This window comes from Vicugna pacos, chromosome 4 (genome assembly GCF_048564905.1).
Source record: "Vicugna pacos chromosome 4, VicPac4, whole genome shotgun sequence".
NCBI lineage: Eukaryota > Metazoa > Chordata > Mammalia > Artiodactyla > Camelidae > Vicugna > Vicugna pacos.
In genome coordinates this window covers 61,243,440-61,258,321 of record NC_132990.1, presented here as the reverse complement: position 1 = coordinate 61,258,321, position 14,882 = coordinate 61,243,440, and the positions used below count along the sequence as shown (strand labels likewise).

Sequence of the window (14,882 nt, the reverse complement as noted above, 5' to 3'; positions counted from 1 at the left end):
CTCTTTGGTGCCGTTTTCCTCCTAACCTGAATGCTCTTTCCCTTGTTTTCCTGCATTCTTAGTTCTTTCTGTCATTGCTTTCTTTTCCCGGCTTTCCATGTCAACAGCAGAATTTGATCCAGGGTGAAAACCAGGGAGCCATCATATCCACTGTGTAGGGGGTTTTTTTGTTTTGTTTTTTATAAAGTTTCTATTTTTTATCTATTATTTTTTCCTTAACATAGGCACTGGGGATTGAACCCAGGACCTTGTGCACGCCAAGCACGTGCTCTACCATTGAGCTCTATCCACCACCCACTACTGTGTAGGTTTTTAATGTTTTCCTTTCTCACTTAATTTTGCTAACCCTAACTTTAAAAAAATCATAATTAAATACACTCACATATGCGCACGGAATATATGTATTCACACATAGTTTTTTCGGATTATGAGCATTGCATCTGTTCATTCTAGAAAATTGAGAAAATACAGATAAGCAAGCATAAAACCACCAATAATTCTCCCACTCAGTTATAGCCATTGTTAAATGTATTATTCATTCCTTCACTGTTTTCTCTGTATGTGTGTTTGGGTGAGAGTATTATTTTTCATGCTTCCAATAGGCCTTTCTCCATAAAGACCTTAGATTAAAAGAGCTTTTGAATGACCTTCTACTTTGCTTGTTCTTTGGTGAGAAAGTGACTGTCCCCCCCACTGCCTCTTTTCTGGAATTCGTCCCCTCCAGTTGTCTGAGCTGCTGTGAGGTCTTGTGCAAGTGGTCCCGCTCTCTGATGTTAGTGAACTCTGGAGTCATGGATAGATGCAAAGTTCTCTGAGCATTGTGTTAGTTCCGTTTCCATTAGGCCATTTGGGGCAGGACAGTGAGTAAAACTTTTATTCTACTTACAGCCAATGAAAACTCTCTTATGTTAGGAAGTTCAAGCTGCTATTATCCTCTGTGTTTAACAGATGAAAACCTGAGGCTGCTGAGCAGTATCTTAGAGCTTACTCTAAAGGTTGTGTATTGTTAAAAATTTATTCTAATACTTACTAAAACAGTAAGGAAGACACTATTGAAGATTGTTGCAATAAGGAAGAATGATTGAGCTCAACTCCAAACATAGTGAGGACAAATGGGGGACTTGTGTAGTTAAGGAGCAGAGTGAGGAGGTCAGTGATGGAAAATTATGAAGAGGAGACACCATGGATGGGGGATTCTTGCTGAACTGACTTAGCAGGATTCTTGCTAAAACGGGGCTGGTCAGGCCAAACACAGGACGGGAGGCCAAGGTCAAGGGCTCAGAGGAGCCTTACTGAAGTTTAGTCAAGGAGAGAGCCTTTGCCAGTGGACCCTCTACTACTCAACTCATAGCCTATTTTCTCTTTATTTTATATACAATCTTAATTTGTTTTATTTGTGTTATCTCCCCTACCTTTCGGAAAGCCAAAATATCAGATTTTAAATGGAAAGTGGAAAACTGATTAAGACGTTGGAATAAATAAGTTTAAAACTGAGATGAGCGCAATGAATACTCTAAGAAGGGACAAATGATAATGAGAAAGTAGACTTCTGTAAAAATGCACGTTAAGTATAGTAGCATAGGGGGAGTAATGGGAGTAGCAGTATCATGGTGTAGGAGAGCTGGTCCAACCCTGTAAATACACTGCTGTCTAGAAATCAATACGAGCAGAGTGGCCACTCATTGCCTTTCCTGTCATCTGATTTCTCATGTGTCCTACAGGCACATGAGAGTGTGGTATTTGTCATTTGCTTACCATTCCTTTTCAGTGACCATCCTTTAATCATCATTTTCATCATCACCTTTAATACACAGAGTATCAGTAGACAGTTTTGCAAGCTAGTCATTTTGATTTCATCAGATGTTATGTAAGAATATATAGGTCCTGTCTAGCTAGTACAGATCACCACTTAAACTACATTGAGCAATCAAAGAAGTATTCCCTTCTTTTATTATCTCTTCTTTCAAGAACCTCCCAAAGCAGTTACTCTAATATCGTGGATCTTTACGTTACAGTGTTACTATTAGTATAGTAGTATTAGGGCCAAATTGTAGATTGAGAAGATGATTGCTATTGAAGGCATTTGAATTTTAAAATAACCTTTTCTTATTAAAAAAAAATACTTGTTCATCATAGGAAACTTAGAAAATGGCAGGAATACCGTTTCTCATGTGTCAGTTTAGTATCATTTAATAACAGGTTGTGACTGTATCCCAAGTCACTAAGTATTTTTTGTGACACTATTCTTAATAGTCGCATACAGGATGGATATGTCATAATTTGTTTAAGCCCATTTTTTATCATTTTATTTTTCCATCCTTTGGTGACTGTAAACAATGCTGCATCAATCATCCTTGTAGCAACATTTTTGTGATTGTACCTAGTATTTCCTAAGGACAAATTTTTGCAAAGGGAATTTCTGAGTCAGAGACTTTGCACATTTGAGGGCTTGATTTTGGTTTAATGCAGGTTGAATGTGGCCTTAGCTCCCTTCCTACCAGTTCCATCAGCATAGAGTATGTGAGGTTGGGCCAGCACCATGTTTAATGTGATGTCATGCTTTGTTTCTGTTCAGGCCAAGGTGACGGAAGAGTTAGCAGCAGCCACTGCGCAGGTCTCCCACCTGCAGCTGAAAATGACCGCCCACCAAAAGAAAGAAACGGAGCTGCAGGTGCAGCTGACAGAAAGCATGAAGGAGGCTGACCTCCTCCGGAGCCAGCTCACCAAACTACAGACAGAGCTCTCTGGTATGCCCTTGAGGGTGGGGACTGGGACTTTGACCATCTAAACTTTAGGAATTAAACTCTTTCTTTCTTCTCAATCCGTTTGGCATAATGCTCATAAAGTTTGTGGACTGAGCCAAAAGTTAAGGTGGACCTGGTGTAAACTTTACACGATTATTTGACATAAAGTACAAAAGTTTAACTGACTGTTCATTTAGAGTTGATCAGTGGCCGTAGTTCTGCTTTGTTTCGGCAAGTGTCCAGATCTTAGGATTGGCCAGAGTTAATTGGACTTGTGACTCAGTAGAAGCTTAAGAAGGAAGTGCTTCTTGCAGTGGTTGCCCCTTTCCTAGGGGATGAACTGTAACCCATCAGCCCGGCACTCAAGGCCCCTCCGGCTTGGCTTATTTCCTGCTATGTTGTTCTCAGTTCATCATGGCTCTGGGCATTCTAGCCCACCTGCTGCTTCAGCACATCCTGCATTTCTTGTCTTGCTGTTTTTTGGACTTGGTGTGCCCAGCATCACTAAGATTTGCCTCCAGTTCTCTCCAAATCTCCCTCTTTCAGAAATTTTCCCATTTTTGTTTTAGACTATTCGACCTCCTCTAAAATCCTTTATTTCTGAGTACATTATTATGACCATTGTCAGAGTTAGCTTGATCAGCACTGTTTGTCTATTTTCCCTTCTAGAATGCAAGCCTCTGAAGGGCAAGGGCAGTGTCTTGCTCATCTTTGTAAAGTCCTTCCCTCCAAATTAGTGTTAGTTTAGTGCCTGGTACAAAGGTGCTCCTCAAGACTTGGTGACCTAAATAGCAGATTTGTGAAGACTGGCATGTTGAGTCATCCACCGCAGCGTATAGAAACAAATGTGGAAGGCCCAGATGGGACCAGTGGGCGGAGTGCCGCTGGAACAGAAGCAGGGTTAGGAAGAAGCAAAATTCACTTGCCCAGAAAGAAAGCTGAAAAACACTGATGTCAGTTGGTAAAATGATGCCTTGAAGATAAATCCCTGCCCTTTTAGAGCACCACCTGGCTGCACTTGAGGGACAATCTTAGATTTGAATGTTGTACAGATAGCCTGTTTTCTGTTTTTTTTGGTGACCTGTGACACTTACGTTAAAAACACCATAAAGGTCTCAGAAGTTTTCCAAGCAAAATTCATTATGATGCATTACCTTTTTAAGAAACATTTCAAATAGCTTTATTTGAGAAGGGATGTTTTGGAAGGCAAACTTTTGGTGGAATGTCCCAGCTACCAAGAAAGCTGAGAATATCTTACCCAGGCGATGAGAAAGGGCCTGGACCAATACTAAACAAAGATCTCGTTGTGTTGAGGTGGTGACTAGAATGGAGTTGTGGGAGTGATATAATTCAAAGGTGATTTCTGACTGCTTGGAACATTTCTCTTCTATTCTGTACATGTCTAAGGTGACATGTATGTACAGAGATAAATATAGGTGGGTAGGGAGTCAGTTTATGGTTTGATAAACCTATTGCTGGTCAGTGAGATGATGCAGGAAGGAGTGAGTGGAAGATGCTCGTGTGGTAGGATTGGGAGACCGCAGAATGCGGCTTTGAAGGAGCTGGGGGGATGCCCTATCTCCCACTGCAGCTCTGGTTCTGCAGCCAGTCTCCCTGCTGTTGTATCCCAGAGCTCCAGGAGACCGCTGAGCAAGCGGAGTCCAAATTCAAGAGTGAAAAGCAAAGCCGGAGACAACTGGAACTCAGAGTGACGTCCTTGGAGGAGGAGCTGACTGACCTTCGAGCTGAGAAGGAGTCTCTGGAAAAGGTAAGCTCTACAACCGAAGTTTCTCTATTGGGCCCAAGTGGCCAGGATTAGCTATTTACTAAACATTTTTATTTTCCTTTTAAAAGTTACAGTAGCATGTAACAAATATAAATAATCCAGAAAATTATATAAAATAAAAAGTTGAATTTATCTTTTTCCCCTCTCTAGTCTCATACACTAGAGGCAACAACTATAAACCATGTATGATTATTCTTCCAAATTATTTCCTCTGTGTACAAAACATACATACACACTCATACATACATATATGTATGCACACTGATTTTTTAACAATGATAGGATCAGGTCTAATGCTTTTTTAAAAATTGTAATGTGGACAGTGTACTAATAAGAATGAGAACTTTCTCATTCTTTTTAACTACTGCGTAGTAGTATGCTGTGAGACTATCATAATTTATTTAACTATTCATCTGTTGATGGATATTTATGGTTCTATTTTTTTCACTATTTCAGGCACTGATGTTGTGGACACCTTTGTACTATGTAACTATTTTTGAAAATTCATTCGAGCATTTCCATAAAATAGATTGCTTGAATTAGAATTGCTGCCTCAGAGGACATGCTGCACACCTAAGTTTTTAAAGTAAATATTGTCAGATTATCCTCAAAGAAAAGTGTGTGAACGTGTTACATTTCCAGCACTGTCTGAACAAGCCCATTTCTCTGTACTTTTCTCAACTCTGCATGTATCAGTTTTTCTAATCTTTATAGTCTAATAGGTGAACTATGCTATTTTGTCTTAATGTGTTTTTGTTAGTAGTAAAGCTTTCTTATGTTTAATGCCTGTTTGTATTTCTTCTGTGAATTCTCTTTTTAATGTCCTTTGCTATCTTATGTATTGTAATATTAGTTGGATTTATAAACACTATTAAAGGTGTTAATCCTTTGTCAGTCATAGATGTTGCAAATATTTTTCTAGTTTGCTGTTTTTTAACTTTATTTATAGTATCTTTTATTGTTTTGAAATTTTAACATGAAGGTAATACTAGCCCCATGGAACAAATTGGGACAATTTTTGTCTTTTTCTGTGTTTTGGAACAGTTTAAGTATGAAAAGAACAACCTGTTTCTGAAGTTTTAATAAAACTCTATATTATAGCCCTTTCTGCCTAATTCCTTTTTAGGGGATAAATTTTGGTCTGTATTTTCAGTTTCTTCTATGATTTCATCAGTTCTTTTTTAAACCAGTTCCTTCTGATTTTGGGGGCTGTTTTTATTTTTTCTTTGTTATAGATACCACTACAGTGACCATCCTTGTAACACACGATCTTTATGAAGACTGTCTAATGCTTCCTTAAGACAAACTATAATTTGTGTAATTTCTGGGTGTGTGTGCGTATTTTGAAAGTCCTTTCACAAGACTGTGATTTTCCTACCAGCAGTTTATGAAAGTATCCACTTCCCTATACCCTCACCACGCTTAGATGTTCCCCATCTCTTAATGGTAGATAAGGCTCTTCTTGTTTTCCTTCTTGTCACAATTTTTCTCTTCCAGTAGCCAAGAATGTTAAATATTTAGGGGAAACAAAAGTGAAAAATGAATCATTTCCAGAAACGAAGTAAAGACAGCATGATGTTGTTAAACCGTCACCACCATTACCACCTCCGTTTATCCTCTGTCGAACAACTAGAACTGATGATGGTTCTCTTGTTCCTAAGAACCTCTCAGAAAGGAAAAAGAAGTCAGCTCAAGAGCGCTGTCAGGCTGAGGAGGAGATAGATGAAATCCGCAAGTCACACCAGGAGGAATTGGACAAACTTCGACAGCTCTTGAAAAAAGCTCGGGTGTCCACAGACCAGGCAGCTGCAGAGCAGGTAATGGGAACCGAAGCGCTTTGACATAAAGTGAAGGCATGAAGGACTCAGGACAGCTTCTAGCTTCTTCTTTATCCTTTAGGATGACATTTCTCATAGTTGATGCTCTAATTTTGGAAAAAGGTGGAAGAAGAGCCAGGAATCAAATGGAGAATTTTCTTCCTTTTCTTTAAAAGCTTACTGAAAATTTAATTATATGAGTAAAACATGAAAAAAAAAGTCTTTATGAAAACATTCCTAACATGGTAAGGCCAAAGTCCTCACCCACCAGACACCATCCTTAGGCACATTATCGTCCTTGAAAAGAAGGGACTTATTTAGGTACCCAGGCAGGGAAACCAGGGGTAGTGGCAGGATGCAGTGGATCTCTCGTGCATTTGACAGCATCCTTTCTCCTTGTAAGTGCGTAAATTCACATTTGTGTGTTCATTTAGTCTTCCAGACAGTTGCTTCCCTGTTAAATCTGGGCTGTTGGCTTATTCTTTGGGCCTTGTGAAAGGTGGGCTTCACTGGCTGTGCCTGGCCCCCCGGGATACAGTGATTACTTTCTGTTGGCAGCTGTCTCTAGTACAGGCTGAGCTGCAGACCCAGTGGGAAGCCAAGTGTGAACACCTGTTGGCCTCTGCCAAGGATGAACACCTGCAGCAGTACCAGGAGGTGTGTGCGCAGAGGGATGCCAGCCAGCAGAAGCTGCTCCAGCTTGAAAAGAAGGTGGGTGTTTTCCCTGGGCCAGACAGCTCAGGCAGCCCAGTTAGCTTGAGGCAAACAGGTTGTTCAAGTTTTGTAGATCCTTTTGAACCTGAAAGATGTTAACAGTTTGAAAGCGGAATCATACTTGTTTATCTCTCCAGTTTGTCAGGAATCTTTCACATACTCATTTGGGATGACAGGTCAGTGACCTAGAAAACGAAGAAGCAGCATTTGTGTTCTGGACTGTGTTTCCCATTATTACGTGATCCTTCATTTTTTAAGCAAATGTTTATTGAGTGCCAGTTGTGTTCCCAACACTGGGTCGGGGGAGGGACTTACCCAGAACTCTTCTCAAGAATCTCATAGTCAAGAAAGGGAGACAGCAAGGAACAAAGATAAGCATTTAATGCTGTGAGGCCCAGAAGAGGGAGTGCCTAGGGGAGCAGAGCCAAGAAGGACAAGTAGCTTTGGTGAGAGGGGGAAGGCAGCAGGTGTCCTGGGCAAAGGCACTGAGGTGGGATGGAGCACGGGGATGGTGGGATCATCTAGCACAAAGACGGGAAAGAGAGAGGGGCGATGGCTTAGGACTTATCAAAGTCCTCTTACCTGGAGGTCAGTTTCTTTCCTTAAAGTATCCAGTTGAAAATCTTTGACTCCGAAATGATGAAGGCAATCTTGTAGGTGAATAGGTTGCTTCTAATGTCCACTGTTCATAAGTTTATGTGACTAGGGTTATTAACTCCCTTTTTTTTTTTCATTACATTCTTGACTTAATTAGGAATAAGGCAAGTGACCTTGTTGGGAAAGTGGAGATGAAGTTGTGATTTGAGGTTGAGTGATAATGAAATGGAATGCTCTTGAGTCAGCAGGCCCGGGGTTGGGGTGGAGTGTGTGGATGTCAGCAGACCTACGTGAGGTTAACACTTGCTGCTTAGGGTGGTTTTCCTCCTGGGTTTCCAGAATTTCGTCTGGAAGTCCTGGTTCAGAGGCCATAGCCACAGTCTGTTCCTTTTGTAGTGTTTAGCCCTCCAGGCCCAAGTCAGAGCCCTGACAGAGAAAAATGCACAGTACCTCAAGGACCTGGAGAGCAAGTCCCAGTTGTCCACGGTTGAAGCTGCGTCTGCTGATCCCTCAGAGAAGGTGAGCTGATATTTCAAAGAAGGAGTAAACCAGATCATATCAGGGGATTGAAGGAAGGCATATCAGGCCTTCAGAAAGAATGTGGTCAATTTGTTGTGTTGATAGTTTTGTTGTTGTTGTTGTTCTAACTATCCATACACCAGTTGTCTGACTTAAGTCGGAGTTTAACCCTTTGCAACCTATCTCTTTGGTGGCAAACCCAAAATGGCCCTATCCCAAGGTTTTGACAAATAAGGGAAGTGTTTCTAAATTGCAGAAGAGGCGCGGGGAGTGTGCCCTGCATCTTCTAGCTGTGAATCCTCGTAGCCCATGGCAGCTCTAGTGGTGGCCATGGTGGGAGGGAGGCATCAACAGATGGTCTTTAAGTAGTCTGGGGCACACGTGCCACAGCTTACCTGTCCTTGACAGCCCTTCTGTCAAGTGCTGCTCATTGTTGAACACTGTCCTCTCCAGGGCAGTGGCAGCCTTCAGTGTCTCAGTTTCTGACCAGCTGTGTCCCACTGCAGAGTTCTAAGAGGGCTTCATTTTAGCCTCCCAGACCTCTCTCTGGAATTTATATGTACCTGCTAGTCACTTGATTTTGGTAGCATACGTTTTGATAATGTTTTTCTCTCCTCACATCTTCATGCAGGTCAAGAAGATCATGAACCAGGTGTTTCAGTCCTTGCGGGGAGAGTTTGACTTGGAGGAATCTTACAATGGCAGGACCATTCTGGGGACCATCATGAACACCATCAAGGTACGGCCAGCTGTTGATTTTTTCTTTGAAAAATGGGTATCTGAGGGATCATAAGTGAAAAAATGATTCATGTTCATCAGTAACTAGGATGCCTGGAATGACTTATCTGGACAGATACAGGCAGCCTCCATTGAGAGGAAGAAGCAGAGTCATTTGAACAAAGAAAAATCAAACAAGCAGAAAAACAAAATTACTTGGACTAGATGACCAATTGTGTTAATAAGGACTGAGGGGCTAGGAGAGCCTGCTGTTTTCTCTCAGTGATTATCTCCTTGGCTTTTGAACAGATGGTGACTCTTGAGCTGTTAAACCAACACGAGCGAGAGAAGGGAGGGAGCAGTGATGAAGAGGAAGAAGAGAAGGGAGGGGAGCGACCTCAGACACCTTCCCAGGAGCTGCCTGTTTTGGCCAGTTCTGGACGGTCTCAGACGCCCTTGAATGGGGAGAGGCAGGAGCTCCCCACGGTGCCACCAGAGCATGTGGTCCAGGAAGCTGTCCCGCTGCCTCCTCAGGCCCTCCCCAGTCCCCAGGATGATGTGCAGGGAAGGGAAAGGGACTCCTCAGAAGCAGAGGTGCTCTCAGAGGCAAAAGATGACTCCTTCCCTTCTGAACTGGCTGGCGCCCCCTCCAGGAAAGCTCTGGGGCCCCCAACTTCAATTCCCCCTGAGCCTCCAGGCCCTGTGACTGTGGACTCTGAGTGCGAGGAAACACTAGTTGCCAGCCCACTGGGAAATGCCTGTGTTGGGGAGCAGGAATGTTCCATGAGATTGTCCCTGACCTCAGACCCTGAGAAGGGGGACCCACTGACCTCGGGGCCTGAAAGTCCAGGAGCAGAGCCTCGGGCTCCAGGGCTCAAGAAAGACGAGGATGTCACCAGCCCCGCTGCTCCCTCCCAGGAGCCGTGCAGCACAGAGGCAGCCTCTGCGGCCGTAGGAGCAGCGCCCGGATCCAGCCACTGTGCTCAGCGTTCCAGGTATGTCCCCTGAGCAGAGTTTCAGGAACAAGTGGGTGCATGTGGTTTTTCCAGGACTGGTGACTCATCCTCAGAGACTGACTGGCTGATTCATTCATGTATTTACTCAGCACTGTCTATGTAAAAGGCCCTGCAGTAGGCACTGTGGTAGTGCGGTAGGCAAGGCAGAGCTGATTCTTGAGTTGAGGAGCTTATAGTTTAGGGGGGAAGACAGACACTTACACCGTTGCACAGTGTGGAGGGTGGGGGTGCTGACCCTCTGTGTATAACTTGACGATCGGCCCTCCATGGCCGCAGTGCCGCATCCTGGATTCAGCCAACTGCGGGTCGTGTGGCACCACAGTGCGCATTTATTGAAAAAAGTCCACCTGTAAGTGGACCTGCGCAGTTCAGACCTGTTCAGGAGTCAGCTGTATGTTATAAATTATGATAAGTGCTTAGGGAAAAAAACAGGGTGTGTAATAGAGAATAAAGTGGGAGTTATTAACTACATTAGATAGAGTGATTAGAGAAGGATTCTGAGAAGATAAGATTTAAACTGAGACCTGAAGGATGGAAAGGAGTCTCCCATGCTCCTGTGAGACTTTGTTGTCACTGTTAGAAGTTTGGGCGTTAAGGGCAGTGAGAAGCCATTAAACGGATTTAAGCTGAAGAGTGACACGGTCTGATTTACTAGTTTTAAAGGATCGCGCTGGCTGTAGGTTACAGAGGAGTCACGAGTGCTGGGAGGCCGGTGTGGAGATGGGAGGAATCCTGGGTGGTCACCACACCTGTTGCATTCTTACCCCGGAGCCAGTGGGCATTGTGGCCTGGAGCAGAAATGACGTTTTTCTGTGATTTGATGTTCTTGATTTTTCTTTCAGTCTCTCTGAGGATGAAGAGGATGAACTGTTTAAAGGAGCGACTCGGAAAGTTCCAAGGCCCAAAGCGCAGGCTGAGGAGGAGGATGAAGATGAGGTGGTAAGGAAATCCCAGGCGCTGCCGAGTCCTCACGCCGCCACGTGGGGGCCCCTCCCCGCTGGCGGTGAGAAGAGGAATGGAGCCTGTTGGTGGCCCACTCCCTGGGCTCTGTGCGCAGGGCCCTGTGGGAGCAGACTCGGGGCTGGGAGGGGGCAGCTCTGTAAGCATGGTGGGGATGGCCAGATACCACTTTATTCTTGAGAAAGGATCATGATCTCCGTTCATGCACGAATGATTTCTGCTTTAAGTGAAGACAGTCGGGCTGCTTAGTCCTATATTAAAATGCTGAAGCCTCAGGTTTACTCACATTTGCTAGGGTATTTTTTATATTTTAGAATTGGAAAAGACTTTGAAGATCTTTTTCTGGCATCCTTATTCATAGACAAGGAAACTGAGGCTCAGAAGGATGATTTATTTACGTAAAGCCACAGAGTGAGTTAATGGCAGAGCTAGGACTAAAACCCCAGGCTCCTAATAAGACCACCAGTTTCTGAGCATTTTCTGCTTCCTCAGTCTGCTTTCCAACCTGCTGCCTTATTTTGTCCTCACAACATCCCTGGGCAGAAGATGGGTTAAGCACTGATAGCACAACCTCGTTTTACAAAGCACCAGAGTGAAGGCCATGAAGATGAGCTGATCTAATAGAACCTAGATCAGAACTCTCATTCTTGCATCTGCCGTCCCCATCATGCTGAATGTACAACATGCAAGCATCCTTGGCTGTCCAAGAGTACTATGATGGCAGTTTCACTGGAGTGAAACGCGGGTAGAGAACACAGATCAGCTTCTATCCCAGGAACAGAAATAAGAGGTGAATGGGGGCAAATTTTCTCTCACGTATCCACCAGAATGGGTTTTTCCTTTTGCCAAAACTTCGGGGAGATGGCTGTGACTGAGCTGGGATCCAGCTTCCATGTACCAGAACCCTCTCCTCTCACCTGCGTTCCACTGGGGGCGAGCGCACCAGTTCCTCCATTAGTCTGTCTTCCCAAGAAGTTTTAAATTTTCATTTGAGAACTCTGAATACGAATTCTGCATTAAAAAAAAATTGAGTGTCTCAAGTGACTGCCTTAAATATAGATGGAATTTTTACATTAGCAGTATATTATTTGTATTAATACTAGTATTATCAAGTTAATGTCTATTTCTTGGGTAGTCTGAAAACTACTTCACAGACATTCTTACTTAATCCTTAATCCTCTACCAGTCCAGTTTGGTGTAGGCATTTTTATCCCATTTTACAGAAAAAAGGACCGAGGGTCAGGAAGATTAGATAACATGTCCAAGGTTATAGAGCTGGTCTAAAGTTACACAGTTGGTAAATGCAGGGCCAGAACTTCAGCTGAACCAAAACAGAAGCAGTGAGCCACATTCTAAAATCCTGTACCATTAGAATTTAGAGACCGCTTAATTGATGTCCAGAGAGAGGAACAAGGTCCGTTGGTGGTGGAGATGGAATTAGCCCGGGGACCTGTGACCACATCATGCTGCCTTCCCTTTGGCCAGCCCTGTAAAGACTGATCCTGGGCCAGGGTAGTTCACCAGCCCAGAAAGTACCTTAGTAGAGGACACTCATGCGTGCCTGTCTCCAGCATCACTCCCTGCTGCCCCTGTGGGAACCTTTTCCATGCCAATCCAGAAGGAAAAGGCTAGGGGCTGAGGCCCATTACTCCCCCTTATCCTCCTACCTGGTTGGAGGGAGTGAGGGTAGGGCCAGTGAGACCAGGGGTGGGAGGCTGTGTCCCTGTGTCCCTGGGATTTCTTCATCTGTTGGGATTCTCCATTTGGCCTCTAAATTCAACTCTCTCTCCCAAATGGTGGGGCCTCTTCCAGAGCCAGACAGGCCTCCTTAGACAGACCATGACAACGTTTTCTCAGATGCAACTGTATTCTTCCCAGCCTCCCTTCACTTTTCTGCATCCTCTTCTTTTAGGGCTGCTCTGCTTCTCTGTTTCTTTATCTTCCTCCCACTCTCTCCTTTTCCCACATGAAATGTTTATAAGTTACCGCATGAGAGGAAACCTGTCAAATCAATACCTGTGTTTCATAAATAAATGACAAAATTAGCCAAACAAAGTTGGTCTTCTTGTCTCTGTGTTGAGAGATTTCCTCCTTTCTCTGGCTGCTTGTCTTAGCTTTTCTGGAAGCCTAGGTTTGCTGGCCTCAGGGTTAGTCCCTTCAGTAAGACCCTAACCAACAACCTCTCTTCAACCCGGAGCCAGGAACACATGCTTCACCTTACACAGGTGGCAAGTCCATCTGGTGCCGGGACAAGTGAGGACTGACTACTGTTTCCTGTTTTGTCAGAGCATGAAGGGACGCCCGCCCCCAACACCCCTTTTTGGAGATGATGATGATGACGATGACACTGACTGGCTGGGATGAAGACCCAGGAAACTGGTGCAAAGGTTTCTCTGCTGACCCTTCCCTAAGCATGATTTTGCACAACAGCCCTGGGTCTAGATGAGGCACAGGGTGAGGTGAAGGTGAGCATTCTGAGGACAATAGTTCAGATATCTGAGTTAGCCAGTTTCTGAGCCCCACCTTCCTGGGTGAAGAGGAGTATGAACCTGTCTTCAGAACGCTGGCGACCGTCAACAGCCCGCCATGGTCCCACCTCAGAGTCCCCCATGGAGTAATAAGGGCTGGGGGGTTCCCCTCCAGCCAGTCCCTACGACAGTCCTGCCCTCTCCCAAGCTTTTTATTCTCTTAACTGTCAGACTGATCTGCCTCTCAGTGCTCAACTGTGTCCCAGCAACAAGACTGTCACCTGGGGTGAGGTCTCCCCCAGTAGAACCGAGAGTAGGTTACACCATCCAAACCCGGTTCAGTTAACAGCCTTGCCTGCAGTCCTGGGACATACATCTTTTCTCTGCCTTAAATCTGATATAAGAGGTCAATGAATATTTGAAATTAACAAAACTAAAATAAATGTCTGCAATGAAACTTGACTCAAGCTCTTGGGGTGAAATTGAATTTGGTTGTGAGGGCCATCTGCGCTCCTCTCTGGGAATCTGAGAGTCAAGAGTTGTAACAGATCTGGGTCAGTTAACATGCTCGAAGGCATTGTAAGATGTTCCTCTTGGTACCTAACCCTGGTACTTTCAGGCTTTCAAAGTCACCATTCTGCTATCCCAGTTCATCCCAGCTCTTTCAAGGCTCAGGGCAGCATGGTTGTGTGAGGACCAGTCCTGTCGTCCACCTGCTCCTGCAGGCTTAGTCCTACACCCTAGGAAGCCATGCAGAGAAGGTGGGAGGGTCCCAGTGTTCTGTTACCCATCATGGCACTTGAGAGATTGAGTCTTCACTTTGAGAGCAGCTTCCATTCCCTGAGTTCAAGGCCAGGACTAGTGCAGGGAATAGTAGTGAGAAAATATTTGTGATCATTTTACTTATTCCAGGATTTTCCAAAGACCATGCAACCAATCTTCAAAAAGTAGAATAATTTTAATAAAAATGTCCCCTGATTTAAAATGTTTATAAGATAGGAACTCAGATTCCACTCCATCTGACCTGACATCATCCTTTGTGATGACAACTTTGAGCCTGTCTCCCATATGGGCCTGGAAGGCAATAAGAACTACCATTTACTAAACTTTGTTGTTTAATAAATAGGCACTATCATGGAGTATTTTACACAGACTTGTCTCACCTTTAGTAACCCTTGCAGAAGACACTGTTATCCCCATTTTATAGCTGGGACTGAGGCTTAGGGAGGTAAAGTAACCTGTCCAAGGTTACATAGCTAGTAAGCAGCAGAACAGGGAATCAAATCCTGACCATCAGATTCCAGAGCCTGGGCTCTTGGCCACCCCAGCAGCATTCGTCCTGGGTTGAGGGAGGAGGGCAGTGATGTTTGTCAGAAATACAGGCTCCTAGGCCCCACCCCAGATCTCCTGAAACAGAATTTACCCTGTTAGGGTGAAATACACAGAGCATAGACTTTTCAGTCTCCACAATCTGCACTCACACCCTTGTTCCACTGGGTGCTGTGTGGCCGTAGCCAGTCACTCTCTCAGCCTCAACCCCCATC

The 14,882-nt window shown here is 44.3% G+C and overlaps 1 protein-coding gene across 2 annotated transcripts in view; it reads left to right on the top strand.

Annotated features, from left to right (window-relative positions):
• Positions 1-13,800, top strand: part of FKBP15 (FKBP prolyl isomerase family member 15) — a 46,246-nt gene extending 32,446 nt beyond the window's left edge. For both annotated transcript variants that reach the window (XM_072959944.1, XM_072959943.1), the window contains exons 20-28: positions 2,576-2,747; positions 4,376-4,512; positions 6,192-6,347; positions 6,906-7,058; positions 8,055-8,177; positions 8,809-8,916; positions 9,204-9,889; positions 10,753-10,849; positions 13,157-13,800. In XM_072959944.1, the coding sequence (XP_072816045.1) occupies positions 2,576-2,747; positions 4,376-4,512; positions 6,192-6,347; positions 6,906-7,058; positions 8,055-8,177; positions 8,809-8,916; positions 9,204-9,889; positions 10,753-10,849; positions 13,157-13,234 (1,710 nt within the window). In that variant the 3' untranslated portion in view covers positions 13,235-13,800. The remainder of the gene's footprint in view (positions 1-2,575; positions 2,748-4,375; positions 4,513-6,191; positions 6,348-6,905; positions 7,059-8,054; positions 8,178-8,808; positions 8,917-9,203; positions 9,890-10,752; positions 10,850-13,156) is intronic.
• The last annotated feature ends 1,082 nt before the right edge of the window (positions 13,801-14,882 follow it).